The sequence below is a fragment of the Syngnathoides biaculeatus genome, chromosome 19, assembly GCF_019802595.1.
Source record: "Syngnathoides biaculeatus isolate LvHL_M chromosome 19, ASM1980259v1, whole genome shotgun sequence".
Classification (NCBI taxonomy): Eukaryota; Metazoa; Chordata; class Actinopteri; order Syngnathiformes; family Syngnathidae; genus Syngnathoides; species Syngnathoides biaculeatus.
Window position 1 is genome coordinate 10099064 of NC_084658.1, and position 25729 is coordinate 10124792.

The 25729-nt window shown below is 43.8% G+C and overlaps 2 protein-coding genes across 4 annotated transcripts in view; both read right to left on the reverse strand.

The window, feature by feature from the left end:
- The window catches only part of arhgap12b (Rho GTPase activating protein 12b), a 41857-nt gene extending 32743 nt beyond the window's left edge, over nucleotides 1–9114 (reverse strand). For all 3 annotated transcript variants that reach the window (XM_061805616.1, XM_061805618.1, XM_061805617.1), the window contains exons 1-2: nucleotides 8961–9114; nucleotides 3664–4415 (exon numbers count right to left, since the gene is read on the reverse strand). In XM_061805616.1, coding sequence (XP_061661600.1) covers nucleotides 3664–4323 — 660 coding nt within the window. In that variant the 5' untranslated portion in view covers nucleotides 4324–4415; nucleotides 8961–9114. The remainder of the gene's footprint in view (nucleotides 1–3663; nucleotides 4416–8960) is intronic.
- A 3047-nt stretch (nucleotides 9115–12161) lies between these two features.
- LOC133493039 (kinesin-1 heavy chain-like) lies at nucleotides 12162–25704 on the reverse strand. Its single transcript, XM_061805959.1, has 26 exons — nucleotides 25395–25704; nucleotides 23484–23571; nucleotides 23343–23416; nucleotides 23126–23230; nucleotides 22997–23045; nucleotides 22673–22728; nucleotides 22230–22317; nucleotides 21799–21923; nucleotides 21616–21720; nucleotides 20828–20973; nucleotides 20174–20322; nucleotides 19834–20030; nucleotides 19444–19512; nucleotides 19104–19310; nucleotides 18874–19017; nucleotides 17171–17359; nucleotides 16501–16618; nucleotides 16245–16294; nucleotides 16054–16163; nucleotides 15882–15983; nucleotides 15735–15795; nucleotides 14656–14727; nucleotides 13786–13890; nucleotides 12692–12905; nucleotides 12368–12476; nucleotides 12162–12168 (listed from the first exon to the last, which is right to left on the reverse strand). Exons 1-26 carry the CDS (start codon nucleotides 25518–25520, stop codon nucleotides 12162–12164), a joined length of 2865 nt encoding a protein of 954 aa, XP_061661943.1. The 5' UTR covers nucleotides 25521–25704.
- Nucleotides 25705–25729: the final 25 nt, after the last annotated feature.

A 25729-nucleotide genomic window follows, 5' to 3' on the forward strand; every position in this document is an offset into this window, starting at 1 on the left:
ACCACTATTTTTTTTCTCCCAGAGTCAAAAGGAATAAATGTTTTGTAGAGGATTCAGAATTCTGGATTGTCACTCAGATTCAAAACAGTTCACATCAAGAGATGCTTAGTAGCTACATTATAACTGTTGTTCTTCATTCCAGCGAGATTACTTCGGACAAGATCGTGAAAAAGATTGATTCAAGGAGAAAGGTGGGAGGTTACAAAAAGGAAGCAGTAGAGACAGCAGGAAGAGCAGAACAGAGCCTAAGAAGTGTGGCAGACAGAAAGAGAGGGAAAGGAAGCAAGTGAGCCGACCGGAAAAAGCACTCACAAAAGCTGCACTATTAGCTCAAATGTATATCGGATTAGATTATGGCTGTCGGAATCCTCACTTTTGAGGAGCGAACGGACTCGCGTTGACTTTCTTTTCCCTCACTGTACAGTACTGTGTGTGTAGGCACCAAAGCAAGAATGTCAAGTATGCACTGGAAAAGAAGCTAGGGCCTCCTTTTCAGCTGCCCTGGGAGTAAGCCCATTGGCTAAACACAGATTACTGGGCACTAACAGACAAGACATTCATAGATGTTATCTTTTTTTTTTTTTTTTTTTTTTTAAACTTTGCCATTATGTAAGAGTATGTATTGGCTAGACCCCGTTTTTAAAGATGTGCGCTTCTTGGAACCTTGCTAAACCGCCCTATAAAATTGTGGACATCTGCCAAAAATGCAGGTTATTTTTTTGTAAAAACACACACGAACTGTGCCATTTCGGAACAGCTTGTTTCTATACAGTACACCAGAACGCTTCCCTGGAGATTTCAAGTGCATCTGCCTCTTTGTTTTAAAAGACCAATAGACCACACTAGAGGGAGAGAAAAAAAAAAACCCACCCAATTTAATGATCCAATTCACTGCTTCAGAATAGCAGCAGTAAATAGTTCTTCTGTTTCAAAAGGAGTGCATATATTTTCAGTGCGCACCTAGTTGAAAAAAAACCAACCCCACTCTACATTCCAGTCGATTCACGTACACTGCTAATCCTAGACCCATTGCTGTCACACAAGTCGGCACGAAAATGTCATATTTTCATCGTTTTGCAATTATGTGAAGACCTTCGAGAGAGGGAAGAACTAAAAATTGCCAGCAGTGCGAGAACGAGAGAGAGAGAAAGAGAGAGAAAGCGGGTGCAGGGCCAGCAGTGGTTGTTAGTAGTTTGATTGTGTGAGACTTGACTGTGGCAGGGTTGGGGGTTGGCCTCTCAAGGTCGTACACAGACTCGCTCACATATGGGAAAGAGTGAGTGCGAGGCTGACCAATGCTCCATAGGGCAAACCCACAGACAAAAACTCACTTTGGACCGGCACATCTTCCACTTGGTGACATCTTAGAGAGTGGAAAACGATGATTTGGTCTCTCCCACATCACTACAGGGAACAATGTGCCCTTTCATGACATCACTATGCTTTGGAAAGAAAGCATGAAAATGTTCAAATCACATATTTTCAACATGTTAAAATGATAATCCAAAAATCAACAATCTCCGTGGTGACCGTGTACAACAGGTTTCAAAAGTGATACTAAAGTTAACTTGACTACAAGATACCAAAGAGTTGATCATGTGCCTCTAACTGTTGCCAGAACATCAGAGAGAACAACTACCAAAAGAAAGTGTAGCGTGGCACAATATGGCGTTATTGGGCACCTTAAGATCAGATCTATTGATAAATCAATTACATGTGGACAGATGGCAATGCGGCGGAAGCATGATAAATCTAACTATCAGGTCCTTTCATCTAATGGCTCCTACTGATACTTACAAAATGACAGCCACGTACTGGCTAAATCAACACTTGATTTGAATTCTACGTAAATAAGATAAATAATAATAATAATAATAGAAAGGTGACAATAACAGCACCCGAACTAGACTTTTTACCGAAACAATGTGAAGGCAAGTGTTGTTAGGAGTCAAAACCATAAAATAAAACAATTAAAGATCTAGAATAATACTACGCGCTTTTACACAGTTAATTGTGATGCAAGTGTAAAAGTAAAAATCAAACAAAATTTACCATGATACCAGGTGACGATCACATAACTTACAATGAATATTCAAAAGCAGAGCAATTGATGCTGGATGAAATGAACGTCCGTGAAATGCGAAAGGTACATGACAGCAGGTAAAATTTTGTGCGACTTCACAGGTAAAACTGCCAGCGTAATTTTGGCTCAATTCCGAATTAGTAAGCACCACAGCTTCATTCTATTACTGTATATTACACAAGATTATACAGTATAAAACTCAATGCAAAGTGGTCTATAGTATATACAGTACTCCGTTAGCGTGTTGAAAAAGCTTATTTTTCTATTTGTTTCAGGAATATTTTATTTTTTGGAGGGGGGGGGAGCAAAAATTATGTAACAATTCCAAAAAAAAAAAAGATTAAAATATGCAACTTAATGAAAATATCCCCTCACTTACAACTCTACCAGACAGAGTTTATTCGGTAACTTGGCAATGACGACAAGCAGAGGAAAATCATTTGGTTTTTCTGCAGGGTTGCTCCCTTGCCTGGCAACAGGCCAAAGAGGACAAACTAAAACAAGACTAGAAAGGCAGAATAGAGGAGGAAGGGGGAGTGGGTTCCACCTGCCGCGCAAACTGCATACAGCACTGAGCTTCACATGGACTTTTGGCTGAAGTTGTCTGCCTTTTATCTGGCACTATTGAGGGCTGACAAACCAAAATAGAAAAAAAAAAATAAAACACACACGCACAAATTGGCCGCGCAAATGTAAATGACTGAGGAAAATGTGTTTATTCTGGCAAAAGTGCTTTGACAGGCGTGGAATTCAAAAAGGTTGGTTGTGTTGGGCTGGGCTGGCAGCAACACAAAAAATATTCGCACCCCTTGGGGGTCTTTTGAAGGATGTCGATAATGACCTAGCTAACTCCATGCTGTGGTTAAACCGGGATCAGAGTGCGCCCATTTTCACATTTCTTCACTTCGCGACATTCACACTAACTCAGCCACCTTCCTTCGCACAGTGGCCCCCAGTGTGAGCGACTGGGGGCTACGGACCGATCCTCCCTCTGATATGACCTACTTTCCATTCAAGCCTGCCTTTCTTTGTTCGTACCATGGTGTAGGAGGCTTCTGCTGCCTTGTGGAACAAAGAGCACAAGAAGCATTTGGAGCCTTCAAGCGAGCTGACCCAGCCTGCATAAGCCACCCAAAATGTGCCTTACATGGGCAGTCCTTTAAATTGTCTGGCCCACTCCTGCTTTTTACTAACCGAGGATGGCCTCCAGTTTCTACATCAGTCTCTTTCTCATACTCTCCAAATTCAAGGTTAGGACATATCCACAAGAATGCAAAAGGGACCCATGGGAATCCACAAGTGAAACTGCAGCTACCAAACAAGCAAAGGAGACGGCTTGGGTTGAACATAGCTGTTGACTCCTCCCATCTACACAAGACCATTATTGGTAATCAATTATTATGTATCAACTGCCCAATGTGCTTCTGCACAGAAAATCAGCATGAACTGAAATGGATCCAAAGTTGCCAGGTAACCAGTACCCTGTCCCACGAGTTCTTTAACAGATAAGTCCTGTAAATCACTCCCAATTGCACCAACTTTGAGAAACAATGACATTTAGCAACGTTTTCATTTCTTACCTGCATGTGTTCTGTTGAACTGCTGCTGAGCTCATCACCCGACTCAGAGTCATTGCGGAGCTTGCTAAGGCCATTTCCTGGTATGTCACATTGTGGGGAGCTCTTGTCACTTTCTGGACTTCTGCTGTGGTTGTTCTCTTCTTTGATCGGAGGCGAGTCGGCTCGACTCCGCGGCAGAGTTGAATTGTTGTTGTTATGAAGAAGCACCAGTTCGGCCACCACCTTGCAATGATGGGGACTTCCCAAATTCTGGTTAGCATCCTTGGGCAGACCCGGCGGTGTGACACGGTCTGAGGAAGGTGACGGCGTGGATGAAGGCGACGGACGCCCAAAACTGGACATTTCTGGCTGTGGCCGGTTAAGGTTCTCATTTGATGCCATGCAGATATCAAGAACAGTAGGCTTGGCCCTCAAGTTGGGCTTCTGAGGGGGCATCAGAGCCCGCCGCACCTCTCTGACATACTGGGCTGGCACGTAGAAAGCCTTTGTGCCCTCATCCTTCCTCACCTGCCACCAGTCCTCATTGGTTTTCTTCACTAGCATGTAGCACTCCCCCTGCCGGATGGTGACCACCTTGTCTTTGGCCTTGTACTCATAGTCATATTCCACCTCAACGTAGACTTGACCAGGTGTGATAGGAAGTCCATCTCTGTCAGCCATGGCTGTCAGCTCGAGTGGTTTTAATGCCGAACTCAGCTGCTCAGCGTTCCAGGCCTGCGGGGCACTTCATGTCTGACCAGGGAACTGCTGGGCTGTGGGAGATAACAGCTTCACGTCAACAGCTATAATTTGACAAAAAACATTCAGCAAGGTCACAAACAAGTCCATTCAACTAGGGATGGACAGAACTATCAATTAGTTTCATTATTGTTTCTATTGGTCCTGTTACACGTTTCAGGCTATACGTTAAAATAATCTACGTCTTGAAGCAATGGATAGAAAAAATGTGTTCTAGCAGACAGTACCAGCACCAGTAGAGGGCACAGACTCAACTAGTTTGCAGGTTAAAAAATAGAAAGCCTATTGCACTCAGCTATACTCCACCAATAAAAGTTAGGAACAGGCTGAGGGAGACACTCCATTCTCAATCGAAACGTGATGAGACTATTTTAAGGACTACAAGTGAAGAGATCTCGATATAGCTCAATCCTCGCAACTATTTTTAGGAGCTACTCTGACTTCTCGTGTTCCTTTTCTTCGACTAGAAGTGGTGGATATTGCAGTTTTTGAGAGTTTGTAGTTTAAATATTCTTCTTTTCCTTTTGGCTCGTCCCGTTAGGGATCGCCACAGCATGTCATTTTAGATGAAAGCATATTTGTTTGGCACAGTTTTTACGCCCATTCCAATTTAAAAAAAAAAAAAAAAAAAAGATAATCTACACATCACTTTCATGTAGCGGTTTCTGTAAGCCAGTTTAGTGCAGAAGAACGGGGACCCCCCTTGGAAATGAACCCCCGTAAAAATATGTAACCCCTATCAAGATTTCCATGGAATGCAAAACATGTTCTTGACAGCGAAGTCTAACAAATTCACAAAACAACAATGATAGGGTTACAGTTGTCTATTAACATTCTTATATTACAATTATTACTATTTCAGTATATTTTTAGCGGGATGGGGACGTGTGGAAAATGGACCCCAAGGTCCATATACAATGTTACACTACACTCTTTTTGGTGCACGTATCTTACTCTACACAATTTAAGTCAAATAGTTTTTTTTAATATATTCTGGATATACAAATATTTGTATTGGAAAAGTGACTCCTAAAATTTCACACACACACACACAAAAAAAGGGAGACTTTATTAATGTTCCTAATTGTCAACCAAGTCAATTTATCTAAACAACATTCAAAGCCTTCAACAAAACAAATTACCGCAACCACAAAGTAGCACGCACGTGTACATTAGGCAGCGCGGTCCTCATTCAACAGGCACCGGCAGTCTCCGACGGGACGCTCTGGTTACAAACACGGATATCCAGACTGGTAATTGAGACCCCCGTGTGAAGCTAAATGTGATGACAACATGATCCCCACATACAGACGGTCCACGCAATACGAAGAACTACAATGACTCTTCGGAGGGTGGAATTCCTGCACTGACTGCGTCCCAAAATAAGTTTGCATCATCAGGTGTGTCCCTGTTGTGCAATGTCACATAATTACTTATCACTAAGATTCGTGAAAGTTTTATTTTTCATTAGCTCCCGTTTGTATGCTAGGTGAGGGGAGACGTGAAAAAATGAAAGTCATTTTGAAATGTGGTAGAGAGGACGCTTTTGTCAGTTAACCCGGAAAATACCGAGGCTCTCAAAAGTGTCAAAAGGCAGCTAGTGACTCATTGCACCACTGGGATCAACTTCTCCCTCCTCGTCCCTAAAATAGCAGCCACTAACATCCTTGATGTGTAGGCAGCAAAAGCAGGTGCTTTTGGTGAGGCGTGAGAACACGCCGCTGAAATCTATAGGGGGGCAACCTCATGCAGACGCTCTGAAGCTCAGCGCCTCACACCGAGAATAGATCGAGCGGGGAGAGCCGTCTGCGCCTTCGATGTTTCGAGACCAACGAGCAACACGCACAGTATTACATAATGACCAGTCTTCATGCGTGCGCTTGTCGGTCGTCATACATGCTCATGCCTCGATGAATAACAGTCTCGAGCAACGCTGGCTGACTGACTACAAAGGTAGATGCTCATGTAACCCCGCTCACGTAACACTCTTCAGTGTCACAAAGTGATGATAACGAATTGCCGTTGGTTTCCTACAACAGTAGCACTGAGAGTATAAGAGATAAAACTGAAGCGATACGGAAATGTCACGCTGTTAATTTTGTCTCACGATAGCCGTATCTGTTTAGATTGTCGCCAGCCGTCCTCCTTATACCGCAACCGTTTGACCGTGGATTCGCAAATCCTCGTACAGAGAAAGCTCTAAAATGGAACGGCACAGAGGTCATACCATTTGGAAGTTGGGGCGGGGGGGAAATGAAAATGACGTAAAGTCACAAAAGTAGGAAAAATTGTATCACAAAACTACAACAATGGTCAATTTCAGTCTTTGATAGACATAACGTGCAAGATTTTGGAATGCGGGAGGAAGCTGGAGAAAAACAACACGAGGGCATGTAAACGCCACAAAGGAAACCACCGAGACCTCACGACTGTGACGTAGATGTTCTCCACTGTTAAATAACGGGAAAATTTGGTAGATATGTCTAAAGCAGTTCATGCGGGCAGATAAGTGTGAATTTTATAACTCATTAGCTTCTAATAAATGCAACTCTCAATGATTGGACCGTAAAGTTGCTGGCACGACTCGGGGTTGTTCGTTTTTGGCAACGTGTGCGTGGAGCTCACAAAAATGTTTTTTCGCCCTGGGCCCTCACTCGTTCTCCACACTCTGGGTTCCACTTGCGCTACTAAGAAACAAACAGCGCTCGCTCCTGCGAGTACACATTTGTCAGGGCAAAAGAGATGGACAAATACCGGCACAATGGAGATCCAGTGTACTGGTTGACAATCTGATGAAAGCCAGACTCAACATTGGCAGGGGCTTGCGTAATAAATGAGACGGTTTTTCCCCTAAAACAAGTCCATTTAACCATGGCGGGAAATATGCTTTGATAAGTCTATAATTCTTGATGGATATTTGACGAAAGCATGCCACAGACAGAGACATGACATTATGACTATCCATTATGTACCGCTTTTCCGGGTCGAGTCATGGGGGAAGTAGCTTCAGCAGGGATACCCAGACTTCCCAATCAGATGCCCCAGCCACCTCATCTGGCTCCTCTCAATGCGGAGGAGCAGCGGCTCGACACCGAGCCCCTCCCGGATGACCAAGCTTGTCACCCTATCTCTAAGGGAGAGCCCGGACACCCCGCGGAGGAAACTCATTTCGGACACTTGTATCCGGGATCTTGTTCTTTCGGTCATGACCCACAGCTCGTGCCCATAGGTGAGGGTAGGAACGTAGATTGATTGATAAATTGAGAGCCTTGCCTTTCGACTTAGCTCCCTCTTTACCACAACGGACCGATACAAAGTCCGCGTTATTATGACCAATCCCTTGAAAAACTACAACCTTGCTTGTGACTGCTATTTAATGGTCTGTTTGTGTGGTTTTTTTAATGTTTATAATGACCATAACATCGATGCTAAGTTTCCTAACACTAACGAATTTCACCTTGTACGTTAACGTCAAGCGCGCGGTTTTGAGTTCGGTGTTTGAAACCTGTTTTGTTTTACGAATTTACAACAAACATCAAATGGGCGTGACAAACAACTTGAACCGAGCGAGCTGTGCCTCTCCTCTCCGGTTCCTCAAAGTGATCTTATGTGATGGACTCCCATTTCTCGACAGAGACCCTGAGAACCGGTGCGAACGAATACTTTTTAAAAAGTGTGTTTTAAATGCAGCACATGTGAAATGCAAAGTGGAGTGTAAAATAGAGGGTGGGGGGGGACAGATCTGCATCAACACTGGGATGACATCCGGCGCCTTTGTCTGCAGCTCGGCCACAGTGGCAGCATAAACAAGCTGGGACTCGAACAGCCTTTTGTCCCCTCGTGCTTCATTCAAAACAGACGTGAGCAGAATCCAGTCCAACATGTGCTCCTGTAATGCCGCAGATGAATTTCAATCAGCCTCTGCAGGTTATTCGGAGCACGTGTGGACGCAATCGTTGTCTTTTGCTGTGGGGAAGGTGGGGAGTAGCTTGGGTCTTCAACGTCGAGGGGGCTGAGTGGCAGGAGAACGCCTGAGGCTTGCGGGGATTGGGATGGGGAGGGGGCACGGGGCACGCTTCCACCCCGACAAACAGACCGCGGGAACATGGCACAAAAGAAATGGAATCCGTGTGATTTCGCAACAAAGGGCGCTGAGTCGACACCCCCCCCCCCCCCCCCCCGCCCCGAGGGGGGTGGGCGAGGGAAGGGCAGCCGGGGAAGTCGCACCGCGAGCGGGCACAAGCGGTCAGACACACCTCGAGGGATTCGCCTCAAACATTCCCGCTTGGCGCGTGCCACCCACTCACGCACACACACAACAACAACCCCCCCAAAAAAAAACCGCTTTACTGTGAACACAGACTTCATATTTGATGCATTTAAACCATCACAACTATGACGATATGCTCATTACCGTGGTCAAAGCACGTCAGGTTTACTCACCGAGGGACCAAAAACACACAACCTGCTGCAAACTAACTCGAAACGCAAACCGATATCGGTGGATAAAGCCCCGCGACGACGACACGAATGCTCCCCAACAACAAAATGATACTAACCTTGCCGAACTCAAATGTCGTCTCTTAGTGGGCCTGAAACGTGATTGTAGAGGAAGTTTTTTTTTGTGTGTGTGTGTGTCCCTAAATGAATGCGGACAGCGCCGAGTTGCTTTTGCGGACCTGCAAGCTGTTCGCTGGGTTCACAATCCCCCGCCTCGCCTGCTGGCTGGCAAGCCACGTGTAGCCACGCAGATCATATCCGGTCATTACTTTCACAATAATTGTAAAAAAAAAACTCTACATCATTGGTTGCCAAAATTTATGCACCAAGTGAGTGTCACCTAAAAACAATACTTTTACATATAGTCGACGTACTTGTGAGGAGAAAGCGCGTTGCAGTCTTCTTTTTCTTTCGGCTTGTCCCGATTAGGGGTCGCCACAGCGTGTCATCTTTTTCCATCTAAGACTATCTCATGCATCACTGTCCTCATGTCCTCCTTCACAACGTCCATCAACCTTTTCTTGGGTCTTCCTCTCGCTCTTTTGCCTGGCAGCTCCATCCTCAGCACCCTTCTACCAATATACTCACCCTCTCGCCTCTGGACATGTCCAAACCATCGAAGTCTGCTCTCTCGAACCTCGTCTCCAAAACATCCAACTTTGTCTGTCCCTCTAATGAGCCCATTTCTAATCCTATCCAACCTGTTACCACCAAGCGAGAACCTCAGCATCTTCATTCCTGCTACCTCCAGTTCTGCTTCCTGTTGTTTCTTCAGTGCTACCATCATTAATCTGTCCATCATGGCCGGCCTCGCCACTGTTTTATAGACTTTGCCCTTCATCCTCACGGAGAGTCTTCTGTCGCATAGAACACCAGACACCTTCCCCCAAATGTTCCACCCCGCTTGGACCAGTTTCTTCACTTCCTTACCACACTCACCATTGCTCTTTATTGTTGACCCCAAGTATTTGAAGTCGTCCTACCTTTGCTATCTCTTCTCCCTGAAGCTTCAATCTTGCTCCTCTACCCCTCAATTTCATGCACATATACTTTGTTTTACTTCGGCTAGTCTTCATTCCTCACCTTTCCAGTGCGTGCCCCCATCATTCGAATTGTTCCTCCGCCTGTTGCCTGCTTTCACTGCAGATCACAATATCATCTGCTAACATCATAGTCCAAGGGATTTCCAGTCCAACCTCATTTGTATGATTATCCATTGCTACCGCAAACAGGAAGGGGCTCAGAGCGGATCCCTGATGCAGTCCCACCAGCCTATCCATTACGACTGCAAACAGGAAGGGGCTCAGAGCGGATCCCCGACGCAGTCCCACCTCCACCTTAAATACTTCTGACACAACTACGGCACATCTCACCGCTGTTCTGCTGCCCTCATACATGTCCTGTACTGTTCTAACATATTTCTCGGCCACACCGGACTTGTGCTTGCAGTACCACAGTTCTGGACCAAAAATGGTATGACTAGACTAAAACAACTAATAAGTCATTCTACTGCTGCATTGAATTGTCTTTTTAGTGAGGGCAAAGAGAAGGCCACTAGTACATGGACGTTAAGATTGATATTCAGAATACTGAATAAATGATTAAAGCTCTTTCCAGAGCAACGTGCTGCCATGAGCGTTTCATTGGTTTATTTTGAAGGTGGATTCATAGTAATTCCGGAACTAGTAGTGTTATTTCTTTTACGTAGAACGCAGTACGCTGGTAGTTCGTCGGCTCCACTCAGTCCACACACAGCGACTCTGTCAATGTTGTGGACGCCACCAGGCGCTTTCCAATCCGCCCTGTGCACCTTTCCAGTTCTTTCCCGGGAGTGCTTTCTCCTTGTTTTGTTCAGGAGCACACTCGTCACACAAAATGTTCATTGTCACCGACACAACAGATGCTTAGGTGGAACATTTGTCAGTGAAAACGTCATCAATATCGCCATTCCTACCCCCTCCCCTCCCACAATTTCCATAATTTTCCATAAAAACCGTGTCTCAAACATGCAAATGGCCTCAGCCATCTTTGCCAGTATTTAGCAATCACAGCGGGGTCCAAGCAGGATCATCATGAATCATTCAGTGGTCCTCCGTGGAAAACAGTCAGACTGCACAAAAGCGTTGAGTTGGCCTCAGGATATTAAATAACGAATTTAAATCATCTCAAAATATATACACGGAAGAATCTACTACCAAAAAGTAAGGCAATTGTAGTGGATTTCTGTTTCTCGTGGTATGGAACGGTCCTTTTGTGAAAGAGCGCCCCCTTTTGGTGTAACAAAGAAAGTGACGAGAAATGTACATTAGCAGCTTTGCCTCCTCGCATGAAATACCATCCATCCATCCGTTTTCATTGCCGCTTACCCTCACGAGGGTCGTGGGGTACACCCTGAACTGGTTGTCAGTCAATCGCAGGGCACATAGAGACAAACAGTTGCACTCACAATCACACCTAGGGCCTCACAGTTCTGAGGTCCAGGGTTCCATCCCGGCCCCGCCTGTGTGGAGTTCGCATGTTCTGTGCCCGTGCCTGTGTGGGTTTTCTGCGGGCACTCCAGTTTCCTCCCACATCCCCAAAACGTGCAACATTGATTGGACGCTCTAAATTGCCCCTAGGTGTGATCGTGAGTGCGGATGTTTGTCTCCATGTGCCCCGCGATTGGCTGGCAACCAGTTCAGGGTGTAACCTGCCTGCGGCCCGTTGACCACTGGAACAGGCTCCAGCACTCCCCGCGACCCTCGTGAGGATAAGCGGCAAAGATAATGACTGGATGGATGTAATTGACGTGATATTCTGGAATTTTTTTCAATTCCTCATTTTGTCTCTCATAGGTGAGCTATGAGCAAAATTACACACCTCTTCCATCTTTGTGGGACCCTCGTGAGGATAGGCAGCAAAGAAAATGGATGGATGGATGAATGTACTCCAGAGGGCAAAGGTGCAATTATTACTTGACTCTGTAATGTGTATCCTAAATGCATTTGTTTCTAATTTCTCTTTAGTCAAATGTTACAATGGGATCTATCATCTCCCGAGAGAAGTAGAAGCAAATACCGCGAGAGTGCAGTGTTCCATCTCTTTAATTTGTTATTAATAATGATCATATACAACAATAAACAAATAAGGGCAGGGAGATTTTTGAAGGACAATGTTCGTACACAGAAGCGGAAGATCCCCAAAGGGGTCACTTGCACGCAAAAATAGGTGTACTGTATATACAGTACACGTTATCTTCATGCCTGGCGGTGGGCTGATCTTCATGAGCTGTTGGGATAAAAGACAGAAGATATGAATGAGATACACATGAAACGGAAACTTGTGGAGCAAAAAACATGGCAGAATGCACGCCTTGTTAGTCCAAATAATAATAATAATAATAATAACAATAATAAAAAAAAAAAAAAGAAGCTAATCAGTTCTAGCTACGGTGACGAATGGATGAAGCGCGTTCTTCCTCTCTTGCCTGTCATCCCCTTCCTTGATGCCTCCGTAACTCTGGATGAGGTTGGACCTGTTTCCATTGGGGTTCAGGAGCGAGGCCCCCGGCAGCTGGCCCGGTCGAATGGGCTTGGCTGGGTGGGTCGGACGCAGAAACCATTCATCACGTATAGAATAGAATAACATGTAACATATTGCTATTTTAGTTCTACGTGGAATAAATGTTCTCTCTTGGAATGTCAAGTTCTCCTGGCAAAATTCCAAATGTGTATGTGATGCGTGGATGTGGCTACTTTATTATTGTTAATTTTTTGGCCCATGTTGTGGTATTTCGTTGTTCCTACGGTACCTATCTGAGCGGAGCCTCTCCTCGCCATGTTTTTGGGCTTGGTGGCCTCCCGAATCCGCTCCACTTCCTCCTCGTGGCGCTTGCGGTCGCGGGCGGCACTCTCTTTGGCCTCCCTCAGGGCGTCCTCCAAGGCTTTGATCCGATCCACCGTGTTGCGCAGCCGCTTCTCCATTTTAGGAATCGCCGACTGGAGGGCGGCGTTGTCCTGAAGCAGCTGCATGGAGGTCAACATACAGTAGAGGGCAGAAGAAATGGGAGTGGCTCTTAACATGGGCTGATTTCAGCAGGACAAGAAATGGAGTGAGGTAAGTATGCTGTAATTCTCGATCCTTTGTGTATTTTGATGAAAGCGTGCCAAACATAAAAATCCAAAACTACAAGACTCAGGTTTGGAAAAAAAAAAGAATAATAAAGTCATTGAAACCAGCAATTAACCACCATTAAATGACAAAGTACAAACCAAAATGACAAATGGCAAAGCAGGTAAAACTAAACCAGAAACTCAAAATATCAACTAAGCTGATTAAAAACTAGGAACAAAGGCGGCGGCAAAAGTTCTCAGCAAAGCTGGAGACAGAAACTAAATCAGGAAGCTCCAGGAACAAAAAGGATTAACGCCACAAATGGGAAGGAGAAACGCTTATGACGACGGCCGGTGCGGCACCAGACGGAAGTCAAGACCGTCTGACCAAGGACGGCTCAATGCGGACTATTTATACGCGAAGAAATGGGACACAAGTGGAGACAACGTGCGACGGGGTAGACAGTGCCGATGATGCGGGGGCCTTGGGGCAGGTAGAAAAACATTACTACTTAAAAAAAAAACAAAAAAAAAAAACCACAGACGTTGCGTTCAAAAACTGTAAAATAGTAAATTGGGAACTTGTAATAAACCACGAGACATGTGTGGAAAAAAACAAAACAGTGGATCTTCTGTGCAAGTTTAAGTCAAATGATTCTGAAGTCATAATTCCCAAACCAACCAACATTTTCTGGAGGAGACTCGAGGGCTCAACTCTGCATTTGGGTTTAGCAGTTTTCCTCAAGACTTGGACCATTTTCTTTTTCCGTTTGTTTCGAGTTTTTGCACCTACTTGTTTGTGAGCTTTGCTGAGCTGCTCCAGGTTGTTTTCCAGGAAGCAGATTTTGCGTTTCTGTGCCGTGCTGACCTCTCGTTCTTCTGAGCTCACCTGAGCATTCTGCATGAAAACATATTTTGTGCAAAGGCCTTCCGGTAATTAGAACAATAAAGCACATACGTCAAATAATAACTCTGGTTTTATTTGATTTGAATTTGAGCTAATAAGACGGACTTTGCATCAACGGCATCCAATTTCCATGTTCCAAGAAAGCTTGCTTTGTCTGTCAAATCCATCTTTCGCCTGAGGCCTGGTGGATGCGAGCGTCCCATTACAGGGCCACTCCCCATTTCCAGCTGCCACCTTTGAAGAATCTCCTGGCCTACTTACTGCAGAAACTCTGTTGTGCGTCCCACCTTCATTAACATTTCATCGTTTCATCAATTTTAATGGAGCAATGTTTGGATCATCGATACGGGGGGAAGAATTTTTCATTCCGGGGTTTAAAAAATAATCATAAAAAAGCCCTCAAGCTAGTGAAAAGTGCGTCATGTTTATATAAAATAAAAGATCTGATCGAGTTCGTAGTTCGATTTGAGGAAATCTACCATTTGGTGCGGAAAAAGCTTCCCCAGAACTGGAACTGATTACGGATTGAACAGAAATGTTCTTAAATTGAGTTCTGGGCGATATTCATCTCGATCAAAGTAGGAAAATATTGTGATAACTTTTCCTAGGATGGGTATACACTGAGCTGCATTTTGGGAAATTTATAAAAGTCATGATTTCGAATTTGGCTAAAAAATGTCTTCATATTTTTAGTTTTTTTTCACTAATGTAGACCTGGACTAAGAGACTAATCTATAGTAGGTCCACTCCACTGACCTTTTTGACTTTAATGACCAAGTCTTGGACAAAAAGTCTTCTGAGGTTGTGAAGCGTCTGTAGCTCCCGACCCTGTTCGACACACACAAAAAAAAAGAAAAAATGGAAAGAAAAGGAATTTACTGTGTGGAGACAAACAGCATGGTTCATATAAACGTTGTAATTTTGCAGCAAGCAAACGTGTAATTTCACTTCTGCTCTGACTTTGGGACAGAAAAGCTAAAAAGCATGTAGAAACTCAAGATAACATTTACCCAGTCATGTCATGTCATTATCCAAGCCGCTTATCCTCACAAGGGTTGCGGGAAAGCTGGAGCCCGTCGCAGCTCGCTTTGGGCAAAAGGGGGACTACACCCTGAAATGGTCGCCAGTCAGTCGCAGGGCAGATATCGACACCATCAATGAGTGGGAATCGATCCCATGCTGTCCACACCAAAGGTACAACTACACCATCACTGACTCTCCCATTTAGCCAGTATTTGCACATTTTCATATTTGTAATATGTGTGGACTGTATTGCCGAGTCATTTGTTTGCTCAGCTAAGCAGAAAATGGCTTCTGAATTATGTTTGCGACTTTAAAGAGATTTTCACAGAATCTGCTGATGACAACTGGGCAACAGGGCAATGAAGAACCCGTACAATACATTTGATTGTATTTTTTTTTTTTCCTTCTAGAAATATTTCACATACCAAATACTGAGAAACTGAAAATATATGAATTATCAGATGCCACATTGCAGCTCGTAATTGCCATTTGTCGAAATGTCCCCTTCCCAAAGTCAGCTGGATGGGCTCGAGTTCCTATTAATTACATTTTATAGTTTTACACTGAATGATTGAAGAGGAGTTCAAATGGAGTACTCAAATGAAACACACGTCACTCACAAACGGTTAGGCCATTTTGGGCTTTGGGGTGAAATTTCAGGATGAACTTGAAGTGATCACTGAGACTGGAAGAGTCACAGCAATGATCGAAGTTGACCTGTAAAAATTTAGGTTCAGCCTGAAATCCAAACCCAAAGCCCAAGAACACTCCTAACAATCCTAACATTTAGTGTCCACAAACTAGGAGCTCACCACAGTTTCTTCCAGTCCCTTCAGGTCTTGCTTGGTTTGCTCCCGCTTGTCCTGCAGCTCCCTTGCGGAGTGGAATACGTGCATGAGCAAAAGTACTGCACAGTAGAACCAAACCCGGTTGCAGTGATGGCGAGGCGGCGATGTTACGTGAGTTCTTGGAGCTGGCGACTCTTCTCTTGTTCCATTTCCTTGAGTTTCTCATGTTCGACTCGGCACCGTTCCTGTTCCAGCGTGATCTCCTGGTTCTGACTGCACGTGCGTCAGCAGTTGTTGCGTTAAAATGAGGTTGAGATTGGGGAAGTCGACGGTGCTTTCTTACTCCTGAAGCTCAGTGATCATCTTGTCTTTGCTGTCCAGCTCGTTCCTCAGGTTACTGATCTGCCTCTGGTGGGCTTCCCTGTGAGACAGGATCTGCTTCTCCACGGCTTCCTAGAAAGGATCATACAAATTGCTGCTCATCCTCACAGTTTGGCACGTGTGAAAATAACGGGCACATTGGCGGCAGAGTACCTTTACTTCATTGGCTGACTGGATCTCACTTTCCATAACATTAACTCTCTCTGGGGGAGTAGAAAAATATATAGAATATTTTATCTCTTTTTCTCATCTGGTTTTAGAAATGCAATATGCAAATATAAAATATGAAAGCAGATGGTAAAAAACATTATTGTTCCCCAGAAACACAGTAAGACGACCATGCATTGATTAGTAATATTGGGATTACAAAACGAAGACAAATAAAAATATTGTTATGTATTGTCCCCACCTTGGGCTCTGATCCTGACTATTTCTTCGCTAAGAGAGTCGACATTTTCCTCCAACTGTCTTTTCTTCTGCTCCGTATTCTGAAGACAGTCTGTCAGGGATTTTATTTTAGCTTCGTACTGCCCACAAACAGGCGAAAGCAAAAAAAAACAACAACAAAAAACAAAAAACACACACACGAAAAAACTGTAAACATAACTTGGGACAAATGCAGCGGCAGTACTTTTTAAGCCCAGAATGCAGGAAAAAAATGTCAGTCAGTCGTGTAGCATGGGGGAATAAATCAGCAACTATTATAGATGATAACACCGCTAACTAGACACATCGCTTATGATCGTTGCTATCTCTCAGAGGCACTTCGATACATTCATTGGTATGCCATCAGGACCAGGAGCCTTTCCACTTTTCTCATCTTCTCAGAGCTTTCCACATTTCATCCTTTCTAATGTGTCCTACCCTCAGTTTCACACTTTACACCTCCTGTGTTCTTCAATGTCTTTAATTTTCCGCATTTGTGAGCTCGTCAAAGTTCCCTCTCCACTTTTTAGTATCTGCACTTGATTTGATTTGCCAAAAAATGCCGGCTATTCCGCCCGACACGGGCAACCCACACTACACCACTGACGACAGTGTCCATGCACGTTGACATCGGAGATATGCCGTGAAGTTACCTGAGAGATACGCAGCTGGCAGGCAGTTAACTCCCTCTCAGTCCCCTGCATCTTCTGGATGCTCTCAGCCTGGGAGCTCTCCAGCTGTTTGCTGCGTTTCACCATCGTTTTTACCTCCGACTTCATCTTGCTGATGTAGAGTCGCACCACCGTGAACTCCTCATCAATGACGCCGCTACTCTCGTGTTGCTGGTGGTCCAGAAACGTACATTTGAGATATCCGCACAAACGACACGCTCCCTGTTCTGATATCGAGCTATTAGTTGTGCCCGTATTTGTTTTTAATTCGAGTGATCTTTCGTATGTACCGTGCCAACCTAACATTAAAACCTTAAATGATTTTTAGCATGTTTTTAATGAAAAAATGGCAGTCGACATGGACCCATGCGTTTTTTTCACCACAAAACATGATTTTGATGTATACAGCTTTTTGTAACTCCTGCCATGAAAATCCTCTCTAGCGATTTGTTTTTGAGAAGAAGCAAGAAGTGATGTAAAGGACAGAAGCGCCCCAAAGTGGACTTGTTTGTTTCCATTAGTTTTACCTCCAGGAAGGGAGCTCGTTATTCCTTTGTGTTAGCCAAAATGGCAGCTCGTTGCATTGCTGGACATTGCTTGAACACTCGGGAGGATGGATTTACCCTTCATAAGTTTGCAAGAGACCCGCTTCCTCATGTAAAATTGATTCCACGGGTGCAAAGGACGAGAACTTCGTGGGTCCCAAACGACAGGTAGGTGTGTATACAGCTACTAAAAAAAAAATAATAATAGTTTGGGCCTGACCACGTAATCCGTCTCTCATAATGTAACAAAAGATCGGCATACGTATGACAGGGGTGCAAAATGTGTCAATGTGCGCATCAGACGGTTTCACCGTCAGGTTCGCCCGCGAAGGCTGCTGGTCACGGCACCGCGTCCGCCGTTCACGGCTTCGGCTGGGTGTCTCATCTTCGGCACCGAGGTGGCTTGTCCGGTGCCGAGCCCGGCCGCTTTGCGGTTTTATCGTCGCATGTGGCTGAGTGCGCCATTGTCGACAGGGTTGTTCATAGCATCGCCGTCCTCCGCGATGAAGCACACCGCCGATGTCGGCAGAATTTAACAATTGTTCATGGCGCACTCTGCCGTGGGCGACGGCGGAGCCGTGGAGCAGCCCGGCTTGGTGCTGTGATGAGCCGCCTTGGCGCCGAAGATGAGCCACCCCGGCCGACAAGGGTCTTGTCGACAGGGCTGGGCCGGCCGCTGGCCTTGTCGGCCGGCGTCAGGCCGCGGTGGCTCATCTCCACCGCGGAAGTGGATTGGACGGGGAGGCGGTTTGGCCGTGATCGCATATCATCTGAATATGGCCCGAAACAATAGGGTAATATTGCCCTTGGTAACTTCATTCGGTTGTGAGATGTTCCCTTCTTCGAAAAGAGCTTCCGATTCAGAAGGGGCGTGTTCGTCTCCCGTAGTAGGGTCCACAGCGTGTTTTCAATGGCGAATGTCCCAGTGTGACGTCACGGACAGAAGATGCAGCCAATATGGCGACCACTTGGATGTCGTCGAATGACAATTGCGCAACATTGCGCATGGATGACGCGCTCTCCGCTCATATTTATTATTTTGTATGGACATTGAAGTGAATAATGTATTTTTCATGACAATATCTATTTTAGAATGTTTATGGGGATGACACTTGACCTTTAACTGGAATGGCTGGTTACCTTAATGTCGTTGCTTCCCACCGCAAGGCCTATCTCTGTTAGGTCCTTTAGTAACGATGACATCATTTCTGCGACCCTTTTTTTCTGGTGGTTGGTCATCTCCTTCAGCTTCTGGAGCTCGCAGTCAATTGAAGCCAGAGAGCTCTGGTGAGGGTATAAAAACCAGAATGCCAGTTTGATCCGTTTTTGGAATTACATCCACAGTGTGAAAGAGACCATGAAGTGCTTACAGATTTTTCATTCAGTTCCTCGCTGAGGGCTTCAAACTCCTGCGTTTTGTTCTCGACCTCCTGGCTTTTGAGGTCGTAGTTAAGCGCAAGCTCCTCCAGGGCCTGCAGCACCTCCTTCACCTCCTCCTTGGAAGCTTCATTCTCGGTCAACATCCGTTTCAACTCCGTCTGCAACCTGTCGTGGTCTTGCCGGGAAGAGGCTAGGAGCTTCACACAGAGAAATAAGCACAGAAGAAAAGATGGCCTTGCTTGTGTATGTCGACAACTGCGGTAACTGGACAATTTCGGGTATTGCCGATGATAAAGTGAGATTGGAGGAGAGGTGAGAGTGTGTTGTCACCTCCTCCTGGTCCAACATCTGCCCCTTAAGCGTCTCCACCATTTGAGACTGTTGATTAATCTCCTCGTCCTGGAAGAGGTGAAAGATGAACGCACAAGAAGATCACTGCTATCTTTCTAACAAATGTGTCCAAAAGAGACATCTGCTGGCCAAAAATGACAAGGCATCATAATTCCCTGACAGCAATGAAACACAAAACACTCAGAATGTCTTATATTTTGAATTGAAGTTTTTCTACGTCACATGACAAAAATACAAAAAATGAATAAGCACTTATGGAATGTTTTGAAAATGTGCTTTACAGACACACACTCCTCTATTCGACACACTGATGAGACAAAGTTAGGGACACCGTATTTAAATGAAATTTCACAAAGAGATTCCATTTACCTTGTCGTCCAACTCCTTGTAGAGCTTCGCCATCTCCGCTTCGTAATGTCCCGTCTCTGCCGGAGCGAGTTTGACGCCAGGAAGGCTGACTTGCCCCGGTGATGCTTCTGTCTTATCGTTCTGGACAAGGTCTGCAGCCTTGGCCTCCTCTTTGGCCTTTTCCTTGTCAAACTGTTCCTCCACTGGCACAGTCTCTCCTGTTTCAGGTCAGCGCAGTTGTGGAATGCGACGAAAAAAATGGAAAAACTGCAATGACGCCGGGCAGGTTTAGGACCACGGACACGCAAGGTCCTGACTGTATATTACCAATAAAGTATATATATTAAGAAGATGCCCTCACCCTTCCTCCAGCGGTTGATTTCAGTTTCCAGCCAGGTCACGCTGGTCCTCAGCACCTTGTTCTTCTCCTTCTCTTTTTCATATTTGCTCTTCCACTGCTCTGCAGTCAGCTCCACGTTCAGCGACACTGTGTTCTTGATGGTCTTGGCCCTGAAAGGAGGTGTCAGTAATCTTCTCATCTTTCCTTGCGTTTTGCCTTGCCCCAAACAAATATTGACATAATGGGAGAGAAGGATTTTTAGGATCTCCAGATAGCAAGATGGCGTCATCGTAGATGGTGAAATGCAATCCACTAACTTGCACAAACAGCAAAAGACTAAGACAACTAAAAACTGAACAAAAACGAAAATTGAGTTGGTGCCAAAGGACACTGCACAGCCACAGCTGTAGTCTGTCTGACAGTTGTGTGGCTGCCATTCTGCGCCTACGGCCGCTCCGACCATCTACAAACACAACAGCATTCCTTCGTGCTGTAGGGGCCGTGTCTAGCCCGGTGACATGCGATCGGGCAGCGATACGAACCGGTGACCCTAAATTCGAGGTTTTTGAGTTGAACTGCTGCAATATGAAACCGTCTTAGTTGTGCTAGCAAAACTGCAATTCCAAAGTGTGTAAAAAAAAAAAAAAAAACTTAAATGTGGGAGATGCACAGCACCTTTGTCCAAACAGCAGCGTGGACCGGGTCTCAGCATCGTTAAAAGAAGACGGGGAACAGCAGATGACCATGGTGGTCCGACAGTTCCCTCCCAGGGAGTCCTGCAGGATTCTGGTCATTTTACTGTCCCTGTATGGCACATACGTCTGCCACAGACGAGCAAAAAATAAATAAATACGTTTTTACAAAAACAGTTAGGATATAATGATATTATAATAACAATAAAATATAAATGTATATAAAATATAAAAAATATAGAAAAATACCATTTATTAATAAACAAACAAACAAATAGATAAATAAATAAATACATCAATCTAAACTAAAATAAATAAATGTATAGATAGATAGATAGATAGATAGATAGATAGATAGATAGATAGATAGATATATAGATAGATAGATAGATAGATAGATAGATAGATAGATAGATATAGATAGATAGATAGATAGATAGATATAGATAGATAGATAGATAGATAAAATATAAAAAATGTAGAAAAATACTATTTATTAATAAACAAACAAACAAATAAATAGATGAATAAATAAATACATCAATCTAAATAAATTAAATACAAAGATAGATAGATAGATAGATAGATATAGATAGATAGATAGATAGATAGATAGATAGATAGATAGAATAGATAGATAGATAGATAGATAGATAGATAGATAGATAGATAGATAGATAGATAGATAGATAGATAGATAGATAGATAGATAGATAGATAGATAGAATAGATAGATAGATAGATAGATAGATAGATAGATAAAATATTTACTGAGCCCTCGGCCAGAGCTGAAATAACATTTCCAAGAGAAGATAGTGACTTGTTGATCATCTTGGCTTCATCCAGGACTGTACCTTCTGCTCCAGTTTTCCCCACCTAAACAAACACAATTGTGATGAGTCATTATTAGCCTTTTCTTGTACATATTTGACAACTCCGGAGACAGGTTCACACTTTTTCACTCCCGGCCAGATCGACAAGGTAGAGTTTGCTGGTGAGTTTCTGCTCGGTCTGAGTGTGCTCCTGCTTGATGTTGATTTGGAAGATGCTGTGACTCCTCGAGCTGTGCTCGTTCATGTCTAAAAAACAAACAAACACAAAGCCACGCACAGGGAATGTCATCAATGTCATTTTTGGCAAAATCACACTTGAAGATAATAAAATGAATCTCAAGTAATCTCAGTTTGCCTTTGTATTAATCAACTGAAATAATTGAAGCTGGTACATTCTGAGTCAAGTGTCTATAATTAGAAATAGCACATGACTTGAGCGAGCCTCCACAAAGAGAGCCGAGCCTACTTTGCGGCAGCGGTGCGCCGAGAGCCCCGAGGTGAGGCCGAACCCATGAGAGGCAGGAGGGTGGGGGGCCCGGCACGCACACTCACTTGTGACAGCCACGCTTCTGCTGTTTTTGCCTTCATCAATGGCGTCCATGACTTCTTCAGGACTGCACACGAAGCGCTCGGTACACCCCTGGGGACACAAGCGCATCACAAGGCCTGTTCAAGAGCCCCTTTTGCAGGCTCGCTTCACAGAAAAAGTATTTATCAGTACTGGGAAGCGTGATCAACCATATTGTGACGGGATGGAAATATTTGGAATTCTCCAATGTACCGTACTATATATACATACAATAAAATGGTTATACAAAGAACAGTGGACCAGCACTACTTCACATTCCTACTAAAAAAAAAAAAAAACAACTAAAAAGTATATATATATATAATAGATAAATAAATCAAAGCTGAAAGTCTAGACCAAAATATATCGTGAAATTTGTGGGCAAGTAATAGCTTACCTTCTAGAAATAACGTCACACGCATTTTACCTTGACATAGGGCACTCTGTTTTTGTCTTCATGGACTGAAAGATTGGTCTTCGTTGCTGTCGGGTGACGGGGGGAAGATAAAGTGGAAGTCTCAAACAAAATAGATTGCCTCAAAAACAGGAAATCAATATGTTGACTTACTAATAGGCCAAAAGTGGCAATAGGTGTGAAATAAAGTAAGGCATAATTGTTCTACAAGTGTGCTGAATTGTCTTACTAGTGAGGACAATTATTTTACTTGTACTTGTACTTTAAGCTAGATAGCAAGTATATTGAATAAAGGCTCACACGGCCTCCAATAAACAGTAAATAAGTCATTCGTACCATCCAGCAAATCTTTGATTTTGTCCAGATAGATTTCAAAATACGAAACCTAAAAACGAAATGATTCTCATGAGATGTTATCAAAACAAGGGAGATAAACGTCCATTTTCGATAGCACGAATGCCCTACTTTGATGTGGAACTCCAGGTTCTCGTCCATGGAATAAATATAGTTGAAGATGTCCGTGACAATTCTGGGGATGATTCCCATCATGTCACCGTCATGGAGATTCCCCTTTAACAACAACAACAACAACAACAACAAAAGAAATACAACAGCACAAAGGGCGATACAGTAACTGTGCTATTCCATTGTAGATATATTACATGGTACAGTCCAGTATTACCTCCATTGTGTGCGTTTTACCAGAGGATGTCTGTCCATAAGCAAATATCGTACCATTGTAGCCCCCAAGAACATCTGCAATCACCCAAAATATTTGTTATCGAGGCGAACGCTTGCACTTAGTGGATTTACACCGGCTGACCTTTGACAATCTTCTGAGCCACTGCATTGTAGAACTGCACCTGAGTAGTATTGGACTGGAACACACGGTCAAAGTAGTAGGGCTTGCCCTGTGAATGACAACAGCGAGATCGATGGAAAAACAGTCCCGAAGCATGACGTCGCTACCAAAATGCTTTAGTGTCAGGCTGGTGTTATTTTAGGTAGAAACCGGTTGCACTTCACCGGAATCGCTGACAGGTTTTTCCCGAATCCCATCAGATGTGAGTTTCAGTTCCAATCCCAACACAGCTACATCACAATTGAGAGGGTGTGCACACTTATGTAACCACATTATCATAGGTTATAGGTGATATTTGATACGGGTGGGGGAAAAAAAAACATAGAAATTATTTAACTCGGTCTCATTTTTTTTACGTGACTAAAAATGGCATTTGAACAGGGGTGTGTACATTTTTTCAACTTACTCAAAGTATTGTTTGTTTTTTTTTTTTACAAGATGATTAACCGTTTATGTATGATATCTTAAAAAACGACACTGATGAAAAGTAATACTAGCAAATAAAAAACAGAGTTCAGATCTTTAAATGCAAGCATTACGGTCAAAAATCAGAAAAACAATTAAGATTAAAGGTGAAAACGACAATTGACAAGTTATTATAAATAATTGGGACTCAAATACCTCTTTGTATTACGTGAGTCTTTGGAGGGATGTAGACTGCCTGGTGATTCAGCAAGTCTGATATCCTAAGGCAAAGCAAAAGTGTAGGCCCTAACATCTCATCAACTGCACTATTTATTACTTTATCCAGCAGCTCAGACAGTGCAGTGCCAAACCTGACTGATGAAATTCATTTTACATTTACAGTTTTAATTATTTGGAAAATGGAGGAAGCTACCATGTACAGTATTTCTTTTTAATCACAAGATATAGCTATACAAGACTGTGATTGGCTGGGGACCAGTCCAGCCTGTTGCCAGCCTCTCATCGAGAGGCTCCAAGTCGTCCCTAATGAGGACAGTCAATATAGAAAATGGATGGATGCATAGTAAAGAAGTCAATGTGATTATAGGTGGTATAAATCCTACGCAACCAAGTGATTGCAGAGGGCTTAAAACAGACCCCTGAGGGACACCAAAGTCGATATAAACTTGGAAGATATACTCCAGCCAACTGTAATTTAATGTCTCGATAGTTAAATGTCCCACTTAAGGATACTTTAGGTAGTTTAAGAGGACTATGGGGACACTTATCTGTAATCTCGTCGAAGACTAATGAATCATTGGAGATCTCGAAAACTGTGGCAAGAGTCGGATTTGCCAGCTGAACCAAAATTCTTATCAAGAATCTTTGACTGTTGAGGCAAACATGCTAACCACTAAGGCAACAATCCGGAGGTGGCAAATTTAACTCAAATCCATCAATCAAATTATAAATATTAAGAGATCTAAATACACTATGTGACTAGTTTTTCTATATTTCTTATAATACTAGAAACATTTCAGTTTTAATTTAACTCTTTACAGGGCATTTATCGAAATACACTAATTGAAAAATTGAACTCCAGAAAATGGTTGGAGCTCATTTAGAGAACTTAAGCTTCATTATTATTTTTGTTTATATAGAAATCGAACAAAAGCCTTTCATTCTCTCCATTTATCCCTTTTCTCCGCAGCTTTTCTTCATTTGGGTGGCAGGTGAGCTAGTTGACTTTGTGCAAGATATCTATTTGAATTTTGTGGTGATTAAAAACAATCAACTTGTGCATTTAATCGTCTAGCTTCACCGTGTTTTCTGGACTTAAGTTAGAAACTCCAGTCGAAACTATTAATATCAAGTCTGAATTATTTTTGTACTGCATTTGGCCCTCCACAGACTATCCCGAAAGTACCTTAACTTTTATACCATTCTAAAACTGCGTCCCCTACTCACCGCGATTTGCACACAGTCCTCCCCTTGAAACTTCGGGATGTATTTATCCCCGCGGGCGACCTCGGATTTGTTCAGCGGCCTGAAGCGACACACCACCTTGATGCTGCACTCCGCCGGGTCCGCCATCGCCGGAGAGGTCTGCGGTGCGAGTACCGCCGAGAGGAGGCCGCACCCCTGCCGCACTGCTGACGGTTGACGTCCTTGTGTGAGTCTCTTAAAGTCCTGTAGTCCTCTTTAAGTTGACATTAGTAAATAAATAGAAACACACTAAAAAATGATGCCGATGCAGAATCAGAGCTGGGAATGGAGACAAACGGAGCAGTTGATCATGGTGG